We start from the raw sequence: 27,311 nt of genomic DNA on the forward strand, positions 1-27,311 counted from the left end.
TAGAAATAAATGTAACTCAAGTAAAAATTATTCATATATAGATCAAACTTTAGTTCTAAGACATAGTAATACCAGAAAATTCAAAGTCCAACATAAGTAACTAATTACTACACACATATGTTTTAAATTTTAACTCTTAGAAAAATAATAAACAACAAGAAAGAACCAATTGATGAACATGACTCCTTCACATAGTTGAATGCTTTTTAAACCAGTAGGTAAAATGTGAGGATCATTCATGCTTAGATTAGTCTATGTTAAAATCATCAAATTAACAAGTCAATGGATAGAACTTAATCAGGGTTAAGGAATGACCCAAAAGGAGAGAAAAATTAACTTGGGTCCAAAAATTAATATTAATGTTTTTCAGTTTTTTTTTTATTATTAAGGGCGTGCTCAGAAGGAATCTCTTTAGAAGAAAAAAAAATTATAAGCTAAAATTATATTATGTGTTGTGAGCTAATAGACGCTGAGAAAATTTTCTTTCTTATTTTATGTGCAATTACATTTGATTATAATAAAAGGTTAAATATAATTTTCATCCTCAAACTACTATAAAAAAAATTATTTTGTCTTTAAACTAAATTATAAAACATTTAGTCTTTGTATTTTATGAAAATAGTCAAAAACATTCTTTTCAACAAAAATGAATAGGAAATATTTTTCATGTGACAAATAAAATTCTAATGTGAATTATAATATAATTTTCATATGTTATTTGTTGGAGAGAATATCTTATATCACTTTCACAAAGTACATGAAATACTTTATAATTTAGTTTAAGAATGAAACACATTTCTTTATAATAATTTGAGAATCAATAACAGATAAATACATGTTGATTTCCTAAGTATGTAGAGCGCGTGGAGTTATTTGTATTTATAAATGAAAATACAAAAAAGATAGACCTAAATTCATTATATCAAACACTCTTTCCAAGTTTATGCATATAAATAGTATGTTCTAAATTTGTTACATTGGTTAGAATAAAGAAGAAGAAAATAATTATTTGAATAGCTGCTATACATATCGAAAAGATTTAAGAATCTTAAGTTAATGTTTTACTCCATGATAAACTAGTGAAAGTAATGATGATTTGTTTGTGCAAGAGTTGAAGACAGTCTTGAAGCAGGGGTAGTTGCCACAGAGGACTTTGCACACTAATCTGAGACTAATCTTCAATTAACACAAAATTCTTTGTCATCCCTTTGGTTTAAAGAAACCCCTGTTCTCATTTGATCCTCTAATCAGAGTTTCATCTCTTGCTGTCCCTTTCCAACTCCACTCAAACTACTATGAAAATTACCTGGAAGGAGATAAGTCCTTGTAATGCGCATGGTCAAGTGCAAACAGAATCAAGAGCACTATTGACTTTGTATCAAAGTACAAACCGTATCTGTCACCAATGCCATTATGTCTGCCATCTAGAAACTCATTGCTACAGAAACAACCTAATACCCCTACTACATTCTTTCGTAGGTTTTAGTAACGGTTAACCGTCACTTTTAACAAGTTCTTGTCATAGTTTCCCATCTTTGAATTATTCCATTCTCTAACCATCTTGCTTTGTACTAATCTCAAACGTGAACAGGACAACATGATTAAGCAGAAGACTATGCTTTCTCCTCTCAAAGCCACATAAAAGAGTTCTGAGTTTCATTTCTATACACTCTGAACCAATCAGAAAATATTCTAAGTATGACTTTCAGTATAGCTATTTTAATTTACAAACTTATTTTATATGTATGTATAAGGTAGTTTATAATTGGAGTGTGAGGGCATAGACCAGAGAATTCTCTTATTTATTAGCATATATAGTGATTCACTCATTAGCCATTCATTGCCATAGTCTCTAAAAGCAATGGTTTCAACTTCAGCATCTTGTTCCTTTACCATTAGTGTGTTATTCCTCATTTTTGTGCACCTGTCTTGTTTCGCAAACAACCTTAATGCAAAGCACAGTCACAACCATCGCAAGCCTCAACACACTGAGAATCCTCCCTTGAATCCAAGACTTCACATGGCCTTTCTTGGCCTCCAAGCATGGAAGCAAGTGATCTACTCAGACCCAAATAACTTCACTGCCAATTGGGTAGGTCCTTCAGTCTGCAACTACACAGGTGTGTACTGTGCTCCCTCAGTTGATGATCCTGAAGTGAGAGTTGTGGCTGGCATTGACCTTAACTTTGGAGACATAGCAGGGTTCCTACCCGATGAAATAGGCCTTCTGTCAGACCTTGCACTCCTTCACCTTAGTAACAACCGCTTCTGTGGCATTCTGCCAATGTCCTTAACCAACCTCACTCTACTCTATGAGCTTGATATTAGCAGCAACAGGTTTGTTGGTCCCTTTCCTTTGGTTTTGCTTTCCCTTCCTATGCTCACCTACCTTGACCTCCGCTACAATGAATTTGAAGGGCCATTGCCTCCTCAACTATTCAACAAAACCTTTGATGCCATTTTCCTCAACAACAACCGCTTCAGCAGTTCTATACCTCCAAACTTGGGCAAAAACTCAGTTTCTGTCTTGGTCTTTGCCAACAACAAATTTGGCGGGTGTCTTCCAGAGAGCATAGTGAACTTTGCTGACACTTTGGAGGAGCTTGTGCTAATCAACACTAGCTTGTCAGGTTGTTTGCCACAGCAAGTGGGGTTTCTCTACAAACTTAGAGTGCTGGATGTGAGTTTCAACAGCATTGTTGGCCCCATTCCTTATAGCCTTGCAGGGTTGTCTCACTTGGAGCAACTAAACCTGGGACACAACATGATGAGTGGCACTGTCCCTATGGGGGTTTGTGAGTTGCCAAACTTGGCAAACTTCACTTTCTCTTACAACTTCTTCTGTGAGGAAGAGGGCATCTGTCAGAACTTGACATCAAAGAGAATAGTGTTTGATGACAGAAGGAACTGTTTGCCAGAGAAGCCACTGCAGAGGAGCCAAAAGGAATGCAGTGCCAAACTTGAACACCCAGTTGATTGCTCTGAGCTTTGCTGTGTTGTTGGGAGCAATGTCTCTGCTGGTTCAGTGGCTGTTCCACCTGCTGCTATTCCCTCAGCAATGCCTGTATCTGCTCCTCTTCTTGCACCAAGCCACCCTTAAGCAAAGTGTTTGTATTGATATGAATAGGAAAAATAAAAGTCCAAATTTGAGTTAGGAAGTGATCTTGTAGATACAAAGTTGTGTGCTAAATGTGTCTGTATTCTATGGTGTCATGCGTCTTATTCCTTGTAAAGTGTTTCATTTGACAGGAAGTGAGCGAGTTCTAGATATCTCTCGTTTTGTGGATATAATAGCTTCAAAGGAGACCAATCTTTCTTCTGGAACAACACTTTTTCTTCATCCCATTTTAGAAAATCGTGGTTCTCTCATGAAAAAACAGATTAACAGATTATTACATTCGATTAGATTCAATCTTAGTGACCTACAAATTTTGTGATGTCACTATTTTTAGCATGTTTGTTTTGTTTTTGCAATAAAATTGACAGTTTCATGTTGTATTTTTTTTATTCTCAATGCATATGTAACAACATACTAGGAAGTCACATGATTCATCAATGTGCAATTACTCATTGATAACAGTTGAAAAACTGTTATTTTCATGCTTAAATTTGATACTAAAAGCAACCTTTAACACTTAGAAACTAGCTTGAAATCATGCTTTTGATCATATTATTAGAAATAAGAGAGCTGGACAGGTTTATGCTTGATTTCAGTGTTTTATGCAGGTTTTAAGGTGAATTTGGTGAAAGAAGTGAAGAAGGATAGAGATGGAATCAGAAAAGACATCAAAAAGTGCAAAAGGAGAAGCCTCAACTACCGCTCAGCGGAAGTTTACCGCTGAGCGGCACTCAGAAACTCACGTTGGCTCCGCTGAGGAGTGAAAAGGCCGCTGAGGGGAGGAAAACAACTCACGCACTTACCGCTGAGCGGCACTATTTTGGGCTTGGGCCTAATTTTCTGTAATTTTACGAATAGTATATAAGCTTTAGGTGTTCCTAGGGTTTGTATCTTTGGCTGGGACGAAGCAAACACTCTCTTTTCCACCCCTTTGAAGGAAGATCTTGGATGCTCAGGCTCCCTTTTCACCTTTCTAGGATTTTATCTTTCATGCTTTCATTATTGTTCATCTAGTTTCACCATGAATATGGTGAACTAAACCTTGTATTGTTGTTGAGGAATCAATGTAGTCTTGTGAAACTCTCATATATGGATTTTGCTTTAACATCTTACTTTAAGACTTATGCTTTCTTTCATCATTAGTTAGGGTTTTTCCTCTGTACTTAATGCTTGCTTTGTTTAACTCATTCATTGTCATGATTATTGATTTTGTCGATATGGGAACGTACGAGGAAATCTAGATCCGGGGAATTTCTCCCAATAGCATATTGGTTGCCTTTAAGTTTCTGCACTTAAGAATTAATTACTAGGAATGCTAGGAATTGTATGAACTCGTAATTAAGGATAGGCCTTCTTGCAAGGTGATTTAGAGAGTGACATTAGCAATTGATGAAAATATTGATGAATTCCTAAAGTATATGAGAGTGGATAAGATGAAATTGATAACCCCAACAACATACTCATCCATATAATTCATTACGTGTTTGTTTTACTCTTTTTGTCATTGATCACATTCATGCATACATGTTTAATTACTGTCTTTTGTATTAAAAACCTACAATCAGTCGTTCACAAGTCTTAAATAATCAACAAATCAGATAACTAACTAGGCCGTGAGTCTTTTGAGAAAACGATACTTGGTCTTACCTAGTTTTATTACTTGATACGATTCGGTCACACTTGCCGATTGTTAAATAAGTTTGTGACACCGTTTTTCGGTGTTCATAAATTTGTCATCACTCATCCACACGATCACTCGAATCATAAGCCAAATTTTGGTAGTTCATTTATGCAGAGATGAAAATGTCATTCTACTTATTACATCATTTTCTACTTGAAAATACTTGTTATTAACACCATGTTCATCCATAATGAAAGCCTTAGTTCTATTCGTGACTTTGGCTTAGTTGCATACACTTGGGGAAACACAGGTCCTTTTTATTTACAAGTGAGGCAAATCAGAAACAAAGAAATAACAAAGGCAAAATTGTTTAATATCATTTAATCATTCTCGCCAACCATGTTCTATCAGTTTAAGGTTGCCAAAAAAAACCTTTTAATCATTTGTCAAATATCTTTTGGTAGCTTTGAACCATCAAAAAGCACGATTAATCGATTAAAAAAATATTATTTAAATATTGCATTAAAATTTCAAAAACTAAGACTAATCAAATTCTGATCAAAGATTTAAAGCAAAAAAAAAAATCATAGGATTAGAGATTAAAAGTAGTAAATCTTGATTTTGAAAATTTACCTATTTTCGTGCTATCATATTATCTTTACATTTTGTCCCTTTTTTACTACATCAATACCTTTGGCTTAAAATTTTTTATAGTACTTTTTACAAAGAAATCATAGTTTTTATATAAATATACACAACCATGGGTGAGAAAACAAACTTGTGGCACTAACGGAGAATAAAGAGATGAACCAAAAGCACAGAATAGAAGTCAAAAGAACATCATATTGAATTTCTAATGTACAACATTATTGATACATAAACACTGAAAGAAAAAAAAAACTAAAATTATATCAATGATGCATGATACAATTGTGAGAAGTGCATTTCGGTCTTGTACCGAAGTAGAAATTTTACGTACGCAATAAGGATTCTATCCCAACCTGCGAAAAAAAAGGAGAAAAGTCTGTAAAATGCAAGCTTCAAAGTTAAGATGAAATGAAGCTAGTGACTACCATTGGACTAAAATAGATAAGGCAACGAGTAGAAAACTAAGAAGTAATAGCTAGTTTAAAAACAAAATTACTCATTTTAACAAAAGAAAGAGAAAAAAACATATATTTTCATGCTTTAAAAAGGAAAGAAATAGTAATGTTCATTTCATTTCAAAATTATGTAAGGAGCCATATTCATAGCATATGGAATGAGGAGGAAACATCAAACAACAGAATTGCTAAGATGTACAATTCTCTTGCATCAGAATTTTATCAGACAAAAATAAATGAAAGCACTAAGCATATTACCAAAATTATGTAGTTGGGCAGTGTGAGTTGATCCTATTGATATGAACAATGGAAACCTCTTCAGGCAGGTGGAAGAGGGCGTCGGCATGTTGGGCACTCCATCTTTATATCCATCCATCTTTGCAAACAACCAGAGTGGAAGAAATGATCACAAGGGGTCACCTGTGGAAGAGTTAGTGCATTAGACTTGTGGTATGTTCTGATTGTAAAGATTGATTTCAATAGATAAAGGTAACACATTCACATGCCATGCAATCATTTGATCGTGGAGAAAGATCAATGGCTGTCATGCATATAACACAGTCTGTGGAGTGATTTGTATCATGAGTAAACCTCCTATAATAGCAGTATTTTTCAGGTAGAAACTGCAAATGACAAAGATAAAGCTAGATGTGAGAGAAGCATTGTAAAAAGGAAACATCCAGCTGCATTGTGATACGTGTTATTATCAATACCATGCTCATGATCAAAGAAAATGAAACAAGGTAACCAATATTATAGGACAAAATTATCGAAAATAGATAATAGAGCCACCCATTTTTGAAGGATATCTAGCAAATCCTTCAAACAATCAAAGGCACATCAATTATAAGTAAAATAACTTCAGTCTAGAAAAAGAGTTAGATGATGAAATCAAATGAGTAAAAGTGGATAAAAAGAATCAAGACAGTTGGGTCCAACCTGACGAGGAATGAACCACAAAGACCCAAAATAGTGCTGAAGCAAGAGAATTGCAGCTTGAAGTCCAACAAATATAGCCAAACAAACACACCAGCTCTGATCTGGTTCTATACGCAAGAAGTTGTCAGGACAACCAAAAATATATAATGGGATTGCTAGCCGAGTAATAGTTATGCCTAATATATAATGAGGATGCAATGGCTTGCGTGAGTCACGAACAACATTGGTGATTATCTGAGGTATCCAAAAGGAGTATACAAGAAGAAGAATAAGTCTCAAATGATTGTGGAATTCATACATGAGCAGTATGCCTCCCAGTAGGATTCCATCTGCAAAAGAAGTTAAACAGTTAGGCTAGATTAGATCTGAGTCTCACTTCTTCAAACAAGGAAATCCTTGCACCAGTTGAAGTAACCGGAAATATAAACGAAGTTATTCTGCGTGCTTGAACAATAGAGTGGAATAGAACATACTCGGATATGCACATTCTAAGAATACATGACATGGGGACCTAAATAAAAATATAACCAATAAAGTACAAAAAACATAGATGACAAAAACAGAATAACTTGCATTTATTTATCCTACTGAAAAAATGACTCCGGGGCATATCATAGTGATGAGATAACAAGATCATACAACCAAAAAAACTTTAATTAAATGTGTACTTACAGAATCGGCTGTATAAAACTGATAGTTCACGCCTCATTGCTTCCCAACCTTCACCGTTGCTCAAAGGCCTACTTGCTTTCCAGATGGCAAGGAGATATCTCATCTCAAATATTGAGAACACCACAAACTTGAAAAATGCAGCAGTCGCAAAAGCATTAAACAAGGATTCTGCATGGCAGGTAGGTAGTAACAACAATTATTCATAAGACAAGCTCAAATAAAGAAAATAATCATCCACTCAAGTCACATCTATCATCGCAATGTACAATCAAATTGAATACAAATACTATTAAAATCTTCCCTTTTGGTAACAACAAGCGTGCAACCTTCAAAGCTACTACGTATTCCGAACTAACTGTAATCTTCATGCACTACCATGAACCAAAGATGATAGTTGATCTCTTCCCATGGCACAGATTTAAAAACTTCTACATATAATTATGAGGTGCTCTGAGAATAAGATGTTGTAATTGAACTAATACGGTTTGATTACAAGTCCATTCGGTTTGAAGGTACAAGGAGGTAATGAAAGCATATACAGGTTTTGTGCATCCAATCACCATTGGGTTCACTGCCAAGATTGATATACATTTTTTGTGGGACGTGCACCAGTGTTTGTGTAGTGGGTGGGGGATACTCACACCAATGCATATTCACATTGCCCATAAAATGCAGCTCTAAAGCCAGCTAGGCAGAAAACAAAATTAAGCATAGAGAAAAGTATTTAACGAGCTCTTCAAATTAAAAACGATCCTTTGATATTTTATGAATCCCCAAAATTGGTACCTCAAAACTCTACAACGATACTAGAGATTTTTAAGATGACAGATAGAGAGCTGTTTGTACAACAATCTAAATTGGTTATATGAAAATCCTTGGCACTTATTTGAAAAACTTACCAACTAGTATTCCGGCAGTCAAATGTATAAGGCAAAGATAAGCATCTACTATAGCTTGCTGACCAATCGTTAATATTGAAACCTTAGCAGCCCCCTACAAGGTATACATGAATAATATTCATTGTAATTTATAATGAAACACTGTCCAGTAGATTCTTCACTAAATCTATACCACGAAATTTCAAACAAAATTTTGAAGCAATTCCTTACAGATTGGGTGTTGCTATGCTCCATTTGCCGAATTAAAAGAAGAACTTGCAAAAATGAGATCTGGTACAAGTACATTAAGGAAATAACACAGCAATGCACAATAAAAGAGTTTAAAGATGAAAGAAAGGAAAACATACAATAACAGACAATAACGAAGTGGTAAAGTAGAAAGAAAGTTGACGACTGAAGGATACAAAAGTAACCATCAAGGTATAGTTCACTGCTTTATTATAGTAGACTTCAATGTTAATAGAAGTTGCATTTAACTGTAAAGGCGAGAAGCAGTCCCCATCATCGTCCACAGACGGACTCTCCACTAACCCTACTAGCTGAAAAGAATCACGCTCCCCTTCTATAATAAAGCATAAAAAGCCTTGGTAAATCATATGATAAAAAACAATATTTTGAACCGCAGTAAGATTGCACTCAATGAACTTTGAAAAAAGTGAGTCATAATTCATCTTTAAATTCTTCTGCATTAACAATCAATATTCATTAATAATCAGCAATTGTGATATTAAATGTGCTCAGAAGTTTCCCATTGACATTACACCATGGTTATTCAAGCCAATGTTTTAAATCCCGGATAGTAGTGCATAGCAGACTGCTCCAAAATGCTATAACGAGATAAAACATAGCAGGATAACAGTTATTTTGAATTTCTTCTATAGTTTACACATTTATTATATATATATATATATAAATTTCAAAAATGATAGAAATTACTCAAAATTTATAATAAATAACTACCAAAAGTCAAAGGTGTCAAAAACAAAACATACAACCAAAAACCAACAAAAGTCAAATACCAGTGTCCTAGATTGGAATTATAAGTCATCATCTTCTAAATTCAAGTCTTTTATCATTTTCGCAGTTGTTACATCTGCAGATTTCAATTTTAGAAATTAAAATCCCAAAAAATAGCTGTCCAGAAAAGCCATAATGTCTCTGTTCTAAGGTATTTTGTGGAATCAACAAATAGCATCACTGCAGTGCCTGCTAAAGCTGCTATACAACATGCTATATGGTCTGTTACAACCACTACACAAAATTGTTACACTACAGCAGCCTCTTTAGAGGGCAAGGGCCCTTCCACATAGCTACACCGCAGTAGCTGCTCTATAGCATACTTTTTAAAACCGAAGTTTCAAATTTTTATCTAAATTTGTCACTTAAGATTGAAAAGAAATAATTCTTGAGGACTTAATTGATCATTCTCATAATCTTCTATTTATAAAAATAAATTGATACAAAAGTACATGATAATTAGGATAACTTTATTAGACACAATATAATCATGATAAATAAGGTAACCCTAGACACAATATAATCATGATAAATAGGGTAACCCTAGACACAATATAATCATGATAAATAGGGTAATCCTAAACACAATATAATCATGATAAATAGGGTAAATATTCTAACACTCCCCCCTCAAGCTGGAGCATACAAATTGTATGTGACAAGCTTGGAATAAATAAACTCTGTTAGAATTATTGGTTATTGTGTTTAAGTTGTGTTTAAGTGTATGTGAGTTGTGAGTGTGTATATGCTGTATATGAGTGTGTGTGAGGTGTGTTCCATTCACTTAATCCTATAAATATAGGATTAAGGAGAAGGGTGGATTAACCAAGTGATTCAATAGAATTCCATTTTCACATGGTATCAGAGCAGGTTCTCTGATCTCTTCTTGTGGCCTCTGCTGTCTACCGGCCGCCGGCAGCCCCAGTGGGCACCCCTTTCTCTTCTTCTTAAATATGTGCCACAATCTGTACCATTGCCAGCCATGGTCCGCCGTCAATCTCTTTCCGCGGCCGGCCACTGTCGCCACTGTCGTCGTTGTCGCCGACCACCGCCGGCCACAACCGCAGTTTTAGCCGGTAACCTGCGGATCTGGACTGTCTCTTCGAGCGACGGCCAACCACGCCGGTTTCAAGAGCCGCCACGAGCATCAGATCTCTCCGATCTACGCCGTCCACCGTCACGGTTTCGACCGGTGACCAGCATATCTGGACCGTCTCCTCGAGCGACGGCCAACCTCGTCGGAGTCAAGACCGGACTCCTCTCTATGCGCCTCCACGCGCCGCCTTCCTTCAGCCAGTCTCGAGTGCGTGTTGTCACCCGCCGCCTGCTCGTCGGCCACCGTCACAGTTCCGACTGGTGTCCAGTGGATCTGAACCGTCTCTTCAAACGCGACCTAACCCTGGTGGTCGCCGTCTCTGTCTCGTCCGCATGCACCGTCACGCGCCTCCTCTCTCCGGTAGATCTCGGACGCGTGTTCATCACGCGCCGCCTTCTCGGCGTCGGCATCAAACCGCGCCGCTGCCGGTCGTCTCGCCGGACCTCCCTCTCTCTGTTCAGACCCTCCAGAGCAGCCATTGCTGTCATCTTCGTCTGTCTTCAACTCCACCATTTTCCGCTGTCTAGGCGCCGTTTCCCGCTGTCCAGGCACCGTTTCCCGCTGTCCAGGCGCCGTTTGTCGCTGTTTGTCTACTTGTGACACACTACTAAGTATCACCACTTGGAGTTGTCCAACAAAGAATTTTGGACCTCCAACATGTCTTTGGATCTTTGATGCCTTTGTTTCAGCATTGTAACTTAATATTTTGTTTTGTTTTAGTGGTCCAGCAGCAACTGTGATATCTCACATTTCCGCCCTTCACACTAAGGGGGAGTACGTTTCCAAGACATTACAAGTCACATAAATATGGGTGTAGTCCCTGCAGTTTTGTAGATTTCAGCTACTATTGTTGATTCCGTCACCCATCCATCATTGATGAGGATTTAGTGTAGTCCCTGCAGTTTTGTAGCTCTTAGCTTTCAGCTACTACTGTTGATCCCGTCACTCATCCATCATTGATTGGGAATCAGTCCTTGTAGTTTGTCATTGTCCACCACTGCCCTCCTTCATTCACTTTTGAAGTTGAAGTTTCACAAGCTACTGTTAGTCTATCTATGTTTGCCTCACACTCTTGAACCTCACACTCTTGAAGACAAATCATCTAGTTCAACACTGAGTTTATCTATTCCAAGCTTAGTTCATACAATTTGTATGCTCCAGCTTGAGGGGGAGTGTTAGAATTATTGGTTATTGTGTTTAAGTTGTGTTTAAGTGTATGTGAGCTGTGAGTGTGTATATGTTGTATATGAGTGTGTGTGAGGTGTGTTCTATTCACTTAATCCTATAAATATAGGATTAAGGAGAAGGGTGGATTAACCAAGTGATTCAATAGAATTCCATTTTCACAAACTCAATCCAACAAAATCAACTTGTCTAAAATGTCGAGACAATAGACATGGTTCTCCGAACAAGATGCACATATGCTTCAGACCATCGAGGGTATAAACCAAATTGGACTCACAAACTAGCGTAACCAATAAGCTTATAGAGAATATTATTGGACAACCACGAAACTTCATCTAGCACCATGAACCTTCAAGTAGGATGACTTTGACAAAGTTGATTTCCATCAAAAGTGAATGACGAGTGGTAGACAGCGACAAACTGCAAAAACTGGATTGCCATCAAGTAAGGATGGGGCCTGCATGACTAAAAGCGACAAACTGCAGAGACTGGATTCCATCGAGAAAGGATGGGACTTGCAGTGGCTAAAAGAGATCAAACTACAGGGACTAAACTGCCATCAAGTAAGGATGGGGCCTGTAGTGGCTAAGAGTGACAAACTACAGGATTAAATTGCCATAAGTGACTGATGGGGCCTGTAGTGGTTGAAAGCGACCAAACTGCAGGGACTAAACTGCCATCAAGTAAGGATGGGGCATGTAGTGGCTAAAAGCGACAAACTACAGGGATTAAATTGCCATCATTGACTGATGGGGCCTGCAGTGATTGAAAGCGACAAAATTGCAGGGACTGTCATCACTGACTGATGGGGCATGTAGGGACTGCCATCACTGACTGATGGGGCATGCAGTGGCTGGAAACATATTGCAGTGGATGGAAACATACTCCTCCTCACGGCAAACGACGGAAATGACGACGCGTCGAGACAAATCGTGAAGGTAGAAGATCATTATGGTCTCCTTTATTCATTAAAGCATCCAAAAATAGATCTCACAAGGGACTGGTGAAATTGTTTGACTAAGATTCTGAATCTTGCTAGAAATAGACTCCCCTCATGAGGAACCTTCAACCTATGACTTTGGTTTTGAAATTCCTTGTGTCAACAAGTTAATAGCACTGACTCTCCTTGGAGACTTGTAAATAAATGACACAAGCCATTAGAAACATCACAACTGCTACAATATGTAAAGCTAAACACACATTATGAAAGATGCTAAGGAACAATGCTGAAACAAAGAATTCTTTTTTCTTTTGGTCCAGCGAGACGAACGGTAGTGTCGCGATATGATTCTGACATCGCACCGGAAGCTGATCAAAGAGAAGTCGTCCGTGACGGTGCGTGTGAAGGAGAATGAGGTAGCGACAACAGGGATGGGTCGCGCTCCTTAATGCTCACAAAACTCCTAACTTCGCCAGAGAAAACGAGACGGCAGCGGTGGCGGAGGTAGAACAGATGTGGCGTGCGTGGTGGTGATTGGATGAGAACTAGCCATCGACACAGGCAGGGTTGACCATCGCTCAAGGAGGCGATCCAGATCCATTGGTCACCGGACTAAACTGTGGCAGTGACCGGTGGCGGGCATTAGCGGACAGCGTCAGGAAATAGAGGTTGATGGTGACAAACTTATGTAGACAGCTCCTCACAGTGGACAACGGCAAACGACGCAGGCAACGGCAAACGGCGTTAGACAGCGACAAACAGCACCAAACAGCGGCAAACAGTGTCAGAAAGGTGTGGACAGCAACTAGGGTTTGGAGACTAGATACTCATTTAGGTATTTAAGAAAAGATGAAATTTGTAAGGCCGCCAATGGCGGCACTGGCCACCGGCGGCAACAAAGACAGAGTAGGAAGAGACTCAGACAACCTGCTTTGATACCAACTTGAGATTGAAAAGAAATAATTCTTGAGGGCTTAATTGATCCCTCTCATAATTTTCTATTTATAAAAATAAATTGATACAAGAGTACATGATAATTAGGGTAACTTTATTACACACAATATAATGATGATAAATAAGGTAACTCTAGACACATATAATCATGATAAATAGGATAACCTTAGACACAATATAATCATGATAAATAGGGTAACCAAAGACACAATATAATCATGATAAATAGGGTAAATATTCTAACAATGTCATTTTATTAGAAACAGGAGAGAATATGAGAAGAGGATAGCTCATCTGTCAGCACAAGATAATAAAGAACTAAAGGAAACCCACAGTGAGAAGAAATCTTTAACGTTTATGCATATCTGACTGAAAAGAATCCTTCACAAAATGGGAAGAACAAAAGAAAGGCTAAAATCAACCTTGTCATGCAGCCAGTTTAAAGATATGTATGTATCCTGAAAGTTACCACAATCTGTGACAACTAGATACATACGTGAAATGCAAATAATAATGCTTCATTTGATATTTTTAAGACCTTTTGTCTCTTGATTTCGTTTATTCTTATTACCCAAGCCTTCCAAGACATTGAATTACATTAATTCCTACAAAATTAATCCCCACAAAAATTAAAACCATAAAGCTTCTCACAGAAGGTTCAAATCGTAATGTGAAAACTGGAGAAAAAGATTCTGTATGCATATGCTAAATAATAGAGAACCCTAGAGCAATGACACAGAGAAAGAGTAAATTTGAAATTAAAAAATAAAACTGGAAAATTCAAGTGATATAGCACTGTATATCAGGATCTTGAACCGATTTTGTATCTGCATTTTTCTTTTAAATTTGAAATTCAAATAAATATTCTAGAAGATTACTGTAGTTAAAATCAAATTATTCAAATGTGGTCTGATTTCATTCTCCTTTATTCTAGAATATTTGGGTAGTTAAGATCAAAATTAGATTATCCTAAATTGCTATATCAATATCATTAGTGTTTATGCATCAAAAGTAGAAAAGAAGTTTTAGAATGATTTTGAAGGATTGGCTCAAGACGTTCAACAAGAGAAAAACAATATCGTAGGCAGGGATCTAAATGAGTATGTTGGTAGTTAGGTAAGGGGATTTATAGAAGATCATGGTAATTTTGGTTCTTAAGATCTAAATGAGGAAGAGTGGTTAGTCTATTCTTGATGTTGCAATGTCATACGATTTCAAGATTATGCACACTTGTTTTCAAAAGTAGGAGGAACTTGTACTAACTTAGAAGTGTGGAATCTCAAGTGTACATCCCAAGCCCAAATCTTGGGGCCTAGAACCAACCTATATGAAGTACCCAACTCCTCCAAAAACAGATCCCGACATACATGAGCAGATTCCCCAAGATTATATACATATATCATTATCTTTTATCTATTAATATCTTTTATTTGTTAAAGCCAATATCTCTAGGCTCAATAGCTCTATATATACCACAAAGTATTCAAGAAGTATCCACTCTTTCTTTCATATTCTCTCCACTCGTTATCATTACACAGATCTTCACTCTCTTAGTGACAAGCAATGAAAATTTTTTTGTACGTGGATCTCCTCTTTGATCACACTTGGAGCTTGGCTCGGACTACTCACCAGTAGCAGCCCGACACTCAAGAGTGACGATTCCTCCTCAAAGACTGCTTGATACATTTTGGTAAGAACATCAAGGTTACAAAAAGATTTCCTTTTGGTAAGGACCTTTGGAGATAATAGAGCTTGCAAGAATGGCAAGGTGGTCCTAGGAAAATCTTACAAAAAAACAGAGTCTTGATCATTGATGTTTGTTTTAAAATCCATGAATAGAAAACCCAATAAGTTTCAAATACAAGAATCATGTGGTGGCAAGGTGATAAACCTGTGACTTCTTAAGTAATTTTGGGAGGGAGATAATTAGGAATGACAAGTTAGTGCTTAACCTCACTGGAAATGAGAAGTCTAAGAAAGTTAAGAACGTTGATAATGAACCTTAATCTGTGGTTGAGTGAAAATGTTCAAGAAAAGGAAAGAGAAAAAACAGGTTGTTTTTTAAGACCTTACACAGGAAAATAACACTGAAAATTGGAATGTTCCAAATATATAGGCTAACTAATCAATTCAAAACTAGTTTGCAAAAAATATGCTAATAATTTTCTATCTTAACAATAATTACAGAAAATAATTCTGAATAAACCTGTACAAAAACAGAATAAGGAAACAAATATCTAATCTTACAACAATTAGTGAAATTTGGAGGGAAAGGCAAATGAAATATAACATTTAATGTATCTATAAAAACAGCATAAACAAAAAGGAACAAAGAATATTCATCCGCTGAGAGAACTCAAGTACCATGTTTTGACAATGACAGGCGTGAAACCTGTGCAGCTATTTCTACATTGCAATGTTTCTCCATTCCGTGCAATGGAGCTGCAATAAGGGAAAACATAAGCATAGAAAGTTTTAGTAGGTTATATGAGAAAAACCATCAAGGTTGTTGGGAGAGGGGATCTCTTTAAAATATACTGGTGAAATAGACAAATTACAATGTTTTCTTCTCCACATCTTTTGTCGTGAAGATTCTTGGAATACTTGAGATGAGAAAACTCCAAGCTGTATTCAGAAAGCCATGTATAACAATTAAGTACTCATAATGCTCATTATACTCCCAAAAGTAACAAATATGATCATGTTTACATGACAATCATAGATGCCAGCACTTATACTCCTCAAATGGTGTTAGGAATCCTTATGATCTTATCTTAGAGAGAAACAAAGAGATGTAGTACAGAAATATTATCCTCTTTATTACTGAAGTATGGTATACAAATGAGTCCTCTCTTTTCTCACAAGGAACAAACCCTGTTACAACAAAGTAAACTATTCACTGAATCTAACTACCCTAGAAAGGGTCTATTTATACCTTCTCTCCTTAACTGTCTTAACAGAAATAACAGACACAATAATATCCGTTCGGAACCCCTATCATATATTACTGGACTTTCTTTCTCCTTTTATATACTACCAGAGCTTTTGGGTCAGGTCATGGCTGACCCTCATCCTCTTTTCGGTTATGTAACTTATGCTGACATCCCAGTCTTACTCAACATGATTTTGAGATATATAAAGGGATTATAACATTGAGAAATTTTTACATACACAGTTTTAACATTTAAAGCTACAAGAATGCACTTATTGTTTATTCCTTCCGTAGTTTTTGTCCACCCCAGCGTATAGACATGACTTAGGATTATAATTCTAATGCACATAAAAAATTCCTTTCCTTATAATAGATGAACTTGTGATGTCAAATAAAATGAAACCCATGAAAAGGCCAAGACAGATTTGGATCATACCATCCTTAAATTTCAGGAGTCTATCAAATGTCAATTATACAGAATAATAAACATTTTCTAGTGAAAAAAAGACCCAGTACCAGATGATATGGATTTGATAAAATATAGTCTCCCTCCGGATTTAGTCCCCCATCTTTACCACTACAATAAGAAAATAATAAAGAAACTATTCAGCACATTTAAATATTGTAGGCTTAGCACCACTATTTGAATTGTAAATTAATTTTGATTAACAAATAAAATACAACTCAACAAATAACACACCTATAAAAAACTTATTCATGATTAAAGGCTAAACTAGGAAGAAAATAAATTTTAAAAATCATGATAGCTGAGCCAACTTCTCTTCAAATTAAATGGTTATACAGACAAAAGTAATGCAAGGTCAAAAAATAAGGTTAAATCAAAACTATTCCATAATCTCCACCATTAGAAAACAAAATGTGTTAGATTTTATGTTCAGGGTGCTGATAGCTTCTACAAGTCAAAATGGATTTCGCAGATTGCATGGAATTGAATTCAAAACTGCCTATAGATAGCTTTGAAATATGAGGCATGTGTCCCAAGTAATACTAATGAAGTACTAAAGCACTAAACAAAAGATGAGTTTTTCTTGATTAATCTATTGTTTCACTACCAGTTTATCACAATCAGTTTTAGGCTAAACTGATGTTCTGAAGTCTTTACTGTGTTTTTGATGCAGAATTAGGAACTTTTTACTTAATTACCCATTTTTTCATTATTAAATACCAATTCCCTGTAGCAAATAAACAATACTGATTTAGCTAGAAAAGGAAGGTATAATTTATCAGATAGCAACTTGCAAAATATTATGAATAAAAACATTTAGCCCAGGAAAAAAAATAGATCATAGACACAATGCCGTAGATATCTAAATCCAATAAGGTAGCATTATAGATTGAGCTCCACAACATATTGACATTCACCTGTTGGCTACCATTCGAAGCTGCCTATAAGGCCATATATATACACCTTCTACTCTGATTTGAGCACCACCAACATTGTATTCATTGTCAAATACATCATGGAATATGACTACCCCCTGATAAATAGCATAAAAAGTAGAAATGATCAGCGAGAATTTCACATGACATCTAAACATCATCAATACAAAAATATATTACTGTTTAGTGCAACAAAAGGGTAATGTATTTGGTTTCATAATCTCAAAAATATGGTGTTCAACCTTAGATTAAATTATGATAAATGAGTGCTCGTGCTCTAGTGTATTGAAAAATTGATATTCAGAATATTCACTTTTATGGATGAACAAATAATTTATTAAGAAAGAAAAGAGAAAGACAACCTCAAGAGGATACAAATTTTCAGTAATAACAGAAAACTGCACCGAGAAAGAAACAAAATAGAAAAGAGACTAAGCATGAAACATGCAGCAGATAAAACTCTCTAAATATTGCCAAAGACATCCCCCTTAAAGACCTTTCAGATAACCTCACAAAAAAACTGAGCAACCAACCCTGTCAGAAATGAAACCCAAAAGGTAATACTTGACTACCAAAAATCCTCTACAACCAAAATACACATGATGTAATGACAGTGACTGCCAGTATACAAAATATAATTGTCTTAAAAACTGAACTTTAAGTCTAACTCAATATTATAAAACTATCTTTTTAAGTCAAGTTTGCACCCACATATATATATATTATAATTTGATAATATCTCTAGTCGATATATGATCTCTAACAGACCCCTCAACATATCTAGAACTTGTAGCTGATTCTAACAGACTCTTGAGGTCTTTAGAGACGTGATTTCATGCCATCATACAAAAGCATTTATTACACTGAACAAGGCCCCGTCAGATGAGTTTGAAATATTTATTCATTTACAAAAAATCCCTACTATTCATTGCATACTTAGGGTTCGATTAGTAGGGTTATTTACCTGCTAGGAATCTTATTATGTTTGAAGTTTTAGTAGGCTCTATTGGTATTAGTACAATGCGTAACACTAAATTGCAAATTATCTTGAGCTAAATTGGGATGGAGTAATGTAACCATCAAGGAAAAACATAATGAAAAGAGAGATTTTGATTAATTCTTTAGCATATCAAGAGGACAGAACTGAAAGGAACCTTTGATCCCCTTGATATTTTAGATAATTATTCACAGTATTAACCTAAGTGAATACAATTTAAACACTTAGGTAAAGAACCTAAAAGCTTCTTCATTAGAAGTTGATGTTATTTTAAATATACGAGAACAAATGCAAAACCGTATCACAACTGAAGCTGACTTCCTTCTGAATCTATTTATTGTAAATAGGGGATTATTAGGATATAAATATCCTAGTATCTCTATAGTAATTAGGAAAAAATATCCTTAGAATCTTTATATTCATTCTATCAGATTTTATTCCCCTTCTTAAGAGAGTGTGATTGCTACAAATAGAGGAGTTGACAATGTAATTAGAATGATTGTTATTAATATTAATAATATATTTCTTTATTCCCTCTCATTATTCAAGTCTATCCATATAATTCAACAACTCACCTGCACATAATGTACACCAGTTATCTTTGTTGGCACACTAACTAATTCAATTACAGAATTTCCATTTATTTTTCTGATGTCTGGAAATCTTGTAGAACCATTTGTTGTATCTAAAAACTTCCAAGTCCCTGCATTCAAAGATGACAACATAGACATATCATCACACCGTAACAATACCAGCTTGTAAACTCATTTCAAAACAAATTAGTGAACAATGTTTATTATAAATATGCGCTCATTCATATTTTAATAAATTGAATAAAAGTCCTTTTAAAACATTATTAGGCCAAATGTCATAGGTTTAGTTGGTCCATGGGAGCAAAGTTTCCAATTTTATAAACAGATGATCTTTGACATTATATTCCGTCCAGTGGTAGTAAACTAAGAATGTTTATGTACTTAACCAAGAAGTTAAGAAGCATAGTCATAGGATCCAATAGCAAGATATGAGACTTCAGTCCCATTTTGAAAGTATGAGATTCTAGTGTGGGGCTTTTAAGCCTTGGGTTCTCCAACTAAAATGGCTAGTCTTTTGTGGTGTGGTTCTCCAAAGATTGCTATCACAGTCCTCAATAAAGACAAATTGATCCACAAAAATCATAAAACTTGAAGTGATTAAAAAATTCAAGTAGGGATAGAAAAAATTATTTTCCAATCATGTATCCTCCCAATAGACACTCACCTGCAAAAGCTAGCTCATGAGATGAGGATTCTCTAAACCTTTATAAGCTCAACTTTGACCATATGTACAGTTGATATGAGATCTCAACACACATAGGATTGGACACCTAGAGCATGGAAGGGAGGATATAGAACTAGCCTTTCTTATGCTTAAATATGATTATAGTCCATATACATTTTATGCTTTTCACCCCTATAATTTATTTCTTGTTGTTTTAGTCCGTTTATAATTTTATTATATGGTTTTATTCCTCTAACTGTTGAACAATGACATGTCGATTGGAGAACAAGGAGGATGTTTCTTAAATAATAACGATTATAATGAACATATTCTAATATAAGAGGAACTGATATCAGAAGTTTATAATTTTAGAAATACTAAACAAAATTTTGTATGGACCAAAACCATGGGAAAAGAATTATAACTAAAATGACAAAACAGATATATTATAGGGACTAGAAACATATTGAAGTATTTTTTATATATATTGCATGCGAAAACCATGGGGGCTAATAGATTTCAGGATAGTTAAAGGTATCTCAATATCATATCTTCGATAGGTTTTGATACCGTCTTGAATTTGAACTAACATAACTCAACCCCAGAGCTAGCTTGTGAGGCAAGTCTAGTCCAAGCATTTATTAAGTCTACTCTGGTCATATCTAATAAAGTCAATGTGGGATCTCAAACAGTAGAAACTCAACAGTCAAACACATGCAATTATGCAACTAATTACATCAAACATTTGTATAACAAACCAAAACCATACCCCACTGTGGTCAATCTAAACATACATTTATGTAAGTAAAGAATACCAACCTCTGTAAGTTCCAGTTATGTTCCATTGTGAAAATGGACCTAAGTCACTTTCGTCTTTTCTCGTAAAAACCCACTGAAAGAAGCAATGTCAATACAAGTAAACGAATGTATTTAACACAAGCATTAAAATATTAATTTATCACTGAAAGGAATGTTTAGTTTTTAATGTGAAACCTTGTTGGTTTGTGGGCCTGTGGTAAAATGATAGTTCTAGGAGAAATGTTAAGGGGCTTACAACAACACGCCACAACTATAATAAATGACTCATTACAATAAACTATTGTAAAATATCCAATTTGTTTCTCATTTGATGAATCAATATGTTTCATTTATTTCTAAATACAAGTTCAGCAAATGTATACAAAGAATTGATACCGCATCAAGGCATTCTAAACATATTAACTTCAAACTCAACTCAACTCGTGCAAATGCCTTCGGCCCTTTATAAAAACCACGTTTTTTATCTCACTCAAGCCTGACATTAAACATCAAAATTTATGTTTCCACTTTCACAACAGGCAAAAATAAAAAGACAAATAAAAGTAGCACCTAACCTAAGCAACCCCTCTAAGCTCATTAATTCGAAACTAAACTTGAAGCAAGAAATGATCAGTTATAAGGCCAAAACAAAGCATACAAAATTTAGGTTCAATTTGACAGTCAACCTCAACAATTCCCACCCCAAAACACAATAAAGGAGCTAATTCTAAACCCAATTGCAACAAAGAAACCAAAAAACAATACAAAACAACAAACATACCTCATCACCCCAGGAATTGGTTTTATCCCTTAAGGGTCTCAAACCCGCCACAGGACTCAGAAACAACAAAAAAACCAACCACCCACATGAAATTCTCAACAAAATCCTCACTTCCCTCCTCTCAAGTTCCAACCTTTGAAAGTCAACCTCAACCATGTCAAACCCCAAACACACCATACCACACAGAAACTACAATTTGAACAGCCCAGTTCCCAGTTGTGGCAACTGATCACAGGGAATCAAAAAGAAAAATCCAAAACCCATCACAGGAAATCGCTTATGAAAGCCAAAGGGTTGCTTCAAAAGGAGTCAAAGGAACGAATCGCTCGCCGGGTCACAACAACGAGTCCCACCAGTGAGAGGTTGATTCAGATAAGAGAGTGGAGACAGTGAAAGGCCAACGACTTGGAAACACAATTTGGCTTCACCAGCAAGGTCTGCCACCAAATGAATCCAACTTTGCTCTAATTAAAAATGGAAAATTATAGATTAAGAGAATATAATATGGTTTTGGATTTGATGGAGAAGAAGTGAGTTGGACTAGAAGCCGTGGTTGACGAGGTTGGGTGTAATGTACCATGGTCCATGGAGTAGGCTGCGGTTTGCTACAAAGGAAAATCTACACGCGCCCTGAGGGAGGTGTTCGCACGTGCCAGGCACACTTTTTTTTCCTTGAAATTTTCTTTAGGATGATAGAAACGAAGTAGATAGGTGAAAGAAATGAAAAATACGACAAAGACATTCTTTGTTTGGTGGAAAATAAATAAAATATTAATTTTTGAAACTATTTTTATGAAAATAAGAGAGCAAGAAGTATTATTCTATTTAAGGTTTAATAGGTTCGAAGGTCCTATATTTGCGGGTTCGTTTCAATTGGGTCCTCCAATTTTAAAAGTGATCAATTAAGTCCCTAATTTGGTAAATGTGATTCAATAATAGGATCTCTGTTATATGCAGTTAACTCCGTTAATTATGTTATGAAGTGGCAAACTGAGGCATCTAGTTGGCTGGCGTCTATAGGCGGAGCAGTTCCTCATCAACAACCTCTCTCTGAATGCGGAGGCCAACCTGACCTCCTTCTCCGTCTCCACCGCCCCTGCGGCCACACGCCGCAATTCACCCCTCTCTCTCACTTCCTCCCTCACCAATTTGGCCCCCACAACCTCCTCTCCTGTGGCACTTCCCTTCTCTTGGAAACCCACCACAACGCCTTAACTCTTCCCGTGACGGAAGAATCAAATCCCGGAGTCGCAACGTCCGCAGCCGTGTAAATTGCGGGACAGCGAGTGGAAGAGAACTGAAGGAACAAAATCCCTCTCTCATGGTCGTGAAAGTAGTTGATTCTCCTCCGCTCGAACCACTCCCTCGCCTCCTCATCGTCGACGAGGAGCGAGGCATCGAGATTTCCGAAGGCAAAGACGTTGGAGTCGATGACACGGTCGAGGAGCTGCGCGGAATCGTCATGCCGTCGCGCGATGAAGCCGACAACCACCACGCCATCGAAGGCGCGTGGGAGCGGCGCCTGAGACGGAGACGGCGACGGCGAAGGATGATCGGTGACCGACAGCGAGGGAGAAGACGGAGGGCGAATGAGGACTCGAACGGGTGACGGCGACGGGGAAGGGTTTCATTGCTCCATCTTTCAAATGTCAATGCCTTCTCTTTGCCCTACAAGATTTCGATTTCCAGCTTCATCCCATTCTTCTTCCCTCTTTTTTTTTTTTGCTTTTTTTTGTTTGGATTGTGTTTTAGTTTTCTGGAGTTGGCTTCCAAGGTTGCACTTGCATATTTAAGGTTTAATAGGTTCGGAGGTCGTGGTTTAAATATTATGGTTGGAACTGGAGCAATGAGGGGGCGACGGAGTTCCTGGAGGAATTGGCGGCAGTGGCCGCAGGGGGCGGCGGAGACGACGAAGGAGGTCAGGTTGGCCTCCGCATTCAGAGAAAGGTTGGTGACGAGGAACTGCTCCGCCTTTAGACGCCAGCCACCTGGATGCCTCAGCTTGCCACTTCATAACGGAGTTAACTGCATTTAACAGAAATCCTATTATTGAATCACATTTACCAAATTAGGGACCTAATTGATCACTTTCAAAATTGGAGGACCCAATTGAAACGAACCCACAAATATAGGGACCTCCGAACCTATTAAACCTCTATTTAATTAAATTTAATGATATATTTGTTTTCTTATTTAATTATTATCTACCATTTATAAATTAATTAATTTTGATTTTAATTCTTATAAACAATTCTTGTTGAAATTGTAAAATAATTGAATTTTAAATTTCGTCTCTTTAAAACGTATTAGTTTAACTTTGTTTCTCAATAAATCAAAATTATTTTAAATACATTTTAAGATAGATAAATAATATTTATTTTGAGAATTTTTTAAGAAATTGAGCTGTTAAATAAATATTAAAAAATGCACTAGCTTAAGCAATTGATCTTTTGCAAATAATTGAAAAAGTGTATAAAATAATAATAATAATAATAATAGTAATAGAAGTAAAAAAGTTATATAGTCCATTTAAGTGGAAAACAATAAAAATACAAAACGAAAATTAAAATTTGTTAATTTTATATAAATTAAAAGCATATTTAAATTTTTTTTAATATTAATATTATTAGTTGCTTATTATCAATATTATTATTAGAGTTAAATATGTTTTTAAATGTAAAATTGAAATCCGTTTTGTTTTTTTAATATATTTTAGTCTTAAGCTTTGTAATCAATTAATATAATCATTTTAATTTAATCATATTGACTTTTTTTTACTTATTAAATTATATTTTAAATTAATATTTAAGTTAGAATATTTAAGTTAGAATATGTTAAATGACATGAATAGTTCACATATTAGTTTAAAATTATTAGATTAAAATAATTATATTTAATTATTTTTTAAGTTTATGATCAAAATATTTTAAAATTTGATATATAAATAAATTTCAATTTTATATTCAAATTTAAAAATTAAAAATATATTTAATTATTATTATTATTATTTAGCAGTATAGCATCGGGTAAATTCTTTTCATTTCGACAAAAGGCAAATGAGAGAGGAATTTATGTAGAACATGTGTGACTTTTTAAGAGTTCTACATATTCTACTAGGATCATTTATGATAATAAAAAATGAGAACAAATGGTAAGAAATAAGTTTTTGTTTCTAAATTTTTTTTATGTGGTCTTTGACCTTATATTTTTACATTGATAAATTCAGTCATTTAATCTTTGAAAATATGTAATTTAAATGTTTTTTTTATATTCAAATGAAATGTGCAATGATAGTGTTTGACAATCAACAAAGTTGATAAAAATAAAAAAGAGGCTAAATTTACTTATTCTTCAGAAACCAAAATTATTTTTTTGCAAAATAAAAACTTTAGTATGTTTACTAGGAGGTTGTGTTGTGATAATGTATTCTCAAACATTGCTTTTTCTAAAAGAAAAAATTAGGCTCCGACATTTAAATTCTTTGTATTTTCGTGGAAAGTGGTGGGTTTCTCATATTCTTATGAAAATCAAAGTTTGTTTCTTCAACTATGATGCATACTACACTGTTCTACCCTTTTTCACTTTTTTTTTTCAAATCACATTTATTTGTTTTTTAATATATTTTTTGTTTTATATTTATTTAAAAATTATTTACTATTTTAAAAAAAATAAAATTAAAATAAGGATTTTACTTTTGAATTAGTATTTGTATTTAATGTAATTTAGAAACAACTAATAACAAGATTTTAGTATAAAATAAATGAAAATGTTGAAAACTCGAGAAAATAGAAATTTAATAAAGTAATAATTAATTTTGAAGTTTAAGGACAGCTAAATGAATATTTATTTGGGAGAGTTAATGTCATAAGTTAGTTTCTAATTTTTTTTTTCTCAATTTGTGATGAGATATTATTATCATTATTGTTTTTGTTTTTATTTTTATCTTTATCTCATAATTAGACTTATGGGAAGGTATTGTCGCCCACAACAATCCATAGATGATATTTGATTGTATGTTGAAGGTGATGTTATTGTAGAAGTTACAATCATATTTGATGTGGTTGAAAAAAAAAATTGTTTGGGATGAAAAACTATGGTGTAAAAAAGAACTGCTTGGTATGAAGCTTGTGTTGATCACATATATCCAAACATTAGATATGGTTGAAAATTATATTAACCTACATATTATTGTGGAGTTTGATGGAAGTTGGAAGAAAATCCAACATGTTTATAAAAATGTTGTGATTGAGATTGTTGTGTCTCATATAACGTGTCATGATGCTGAAAAAATAAGTGTTAATTGAGTGTGAATAAACAAATGATTAAATGTATTTGTAAATGAACTAACCTTGGAACCAAATAATGGTTGATGTTATATGTGAGATGTGATGTCATGAAAATAACCATTTTCATTAAATTCATTTTCTTGAATTAAATAATTATGTCAATCATGTCACATTATTATCCATTTTTTATAATATTTTGTGGTGCTAATAAGAATGGATTGCAGAAAGCTAAATTGTTTGCATAAATCAATAAGGTTGATGAAACTCTATTATGCTAAACATGTGAAAGAAACAATTCTCCTACTTACAAGAGAAACATCAATGTTTACCAAACATATCATGGCATTTTTGCAATAGGAGTCCACAAAAATTGGAAAAACAATTGTAATTGATATAAGTAATAAACAACATGTAGGTTTGAAAAAAAAAATGTAATTTTGAGGTGATTAAAAACAACCTTCTCACGGCTAAAAACCCAGACCTGTCTTTAGTAGTAAATAACTTAAATGTTGGAGAAATGCATGTAATGTGATCCCAAACCATGTCTCCCAACCTTAATTTTTTTTTTTAAGAAATCAAGTTGATCTAAAGCTCGATAAAAAAAATTCTAATAAAATTAAGTTGAAATTGTAATTTAGAACTTGCCAATAACAAAAAGATATATCAAATAAACTTTGTTGACTGAAGTAATTTTTATCCGGGTTAAGTTGAGTCCTTAATGAAAAGGGTTGAATGCTTACTTCATCCTCATGTTAACAGGTGAATTTCTGTTTAGTACCTAGTTTTAGAAATGAAGACATTGGATCCCTATGTTATGAAAAGTGTATGAATAAGGTTTTGTTCGTTAAGTTGATAGCAACGACGTTAAGTCCATACTGATGTAGCCTTACTTTTTCTCTTCTCTCCTCTGCTATCCAGCTTTTTCTCTCTCTTGTTCAACTTTTTCTCTCTCTTGCCATGTGCCTTCACTTCCACACTCGCTCTTTACTCCTCTCTCATCCTTTCAACTTCAATCACTCCGCTCTCATTCTTTCCAATTTGTCAGGTTACTCAAAACTCTAATGAAAATTCGCCTAAGTCAAAGAATACATGTTTTTGATTTGGTTCGTGATACTGAGATGTGAAAGATCTCAGTTTAGTTTGAATTGGGTGTTAAACTGAAAAATCTGAAAGAAAAAAAAAAGTGATTGATTGATCCAAAACTAGGTAAGATGGGAATCGGAAAGACAAGGGACAATTGGATTGCAGCAAAAGAAGGTCCTTGTGCACCTGTGCATGATGCCTTTGCTTCACCTCTGTCTTCTTTTACTATGGA

The 27,311-nt window shown here is 35.0% G+C and overlaps 2 protein-coding genes across 3 annotated transcripts; one reads left to right on the plus strand and one right to left on the minus strand.

Moving 5' to 3' along the window:
• Positions 1-1,022: 1,022 nt before the first annotated feature.
• On the plus strand, positions 1,023-3,447 carry LOC108339859 (leucine-rich repeat extensin-like protein 4). Its single transcript, XM_017577077.2, has one exon. The coding sequence runs from the start codon at positions 1,862-1,864 to the stop codon at positions 3,098-3,100; it is 1,239 nt and encodes a 412-aa protein (XP_017432566.1). The 5' UTR covers positions 1,023-1,861; the 3' UTR covers positions 3,101-3,447.
• A 2,115-nt stretch (positions 3,448-5,562) lies between these two features.
• LOC108340458 (transmembrane E3 ubiquitin-protein ligase FLY2) lies at positions 5,563-22,372 on the minus strand. 2 transcript variants are annotated; one of them, XM_017577859.2, is made up of 15 exons: positions 21,711-22,366; positions 20,951-21,023; positions 19,450-19,577; positions 17,860-17,975; positions 16,993-17,053; positions 16,103-16,169; positions 15,909-15,986; positions 8,757-8,914; positions 8,563-8,622; positions 8,353-8,446; positions 7,454-7,621; positions 6,782-7,110; positions 6,349-6,465; positions 6,101-6,262; positions 5,563-5,740 (listed from the first exon to the last, which is right to left on the minus strand). In XM_017577859.2, the coding sequence occupies exons 1-14, from the start codon at positions 21,885-21,887 to the stop codon at positions 6,161-6,163; spliced, it is 1,728 nt and encodes a 575-aa protein (XP_017433348.1). In that variant the 5' UTR covers positions 21,888-22,366; the 3' UTR covers positions 5,563-5,740; positions 6,101-6,160. The 2 variants fall into 2 exon arrangements, with proteins under 2 accessions (XP_017433348.1, XP_017433349.1); XM_017577860.2 differs by lacking the exon at positions 6,349-6,465 and having other exon boundaries at positions 21,711-22,372.
• Between the last annotated feature and the right edge of the window lie 4,939 nt (positions 22,373-27,311).

The sequence above is a fragment of the Vigna angularis genome, chromosome 5, assembly GCF_016808095.1.
Source record: "Vigna angularis cultivar LongXiaoDou No.4 chromosome 5, ASM1680809v1, whole genome shotgun sequence".
Taxonomy (NCBI): domain Eukaryota; kingdom Viridiplantae; phylum Streptophyta; class Magnoliopsida; order Fabales; family Fabaceae; genus Vigna; species Vigna angularis.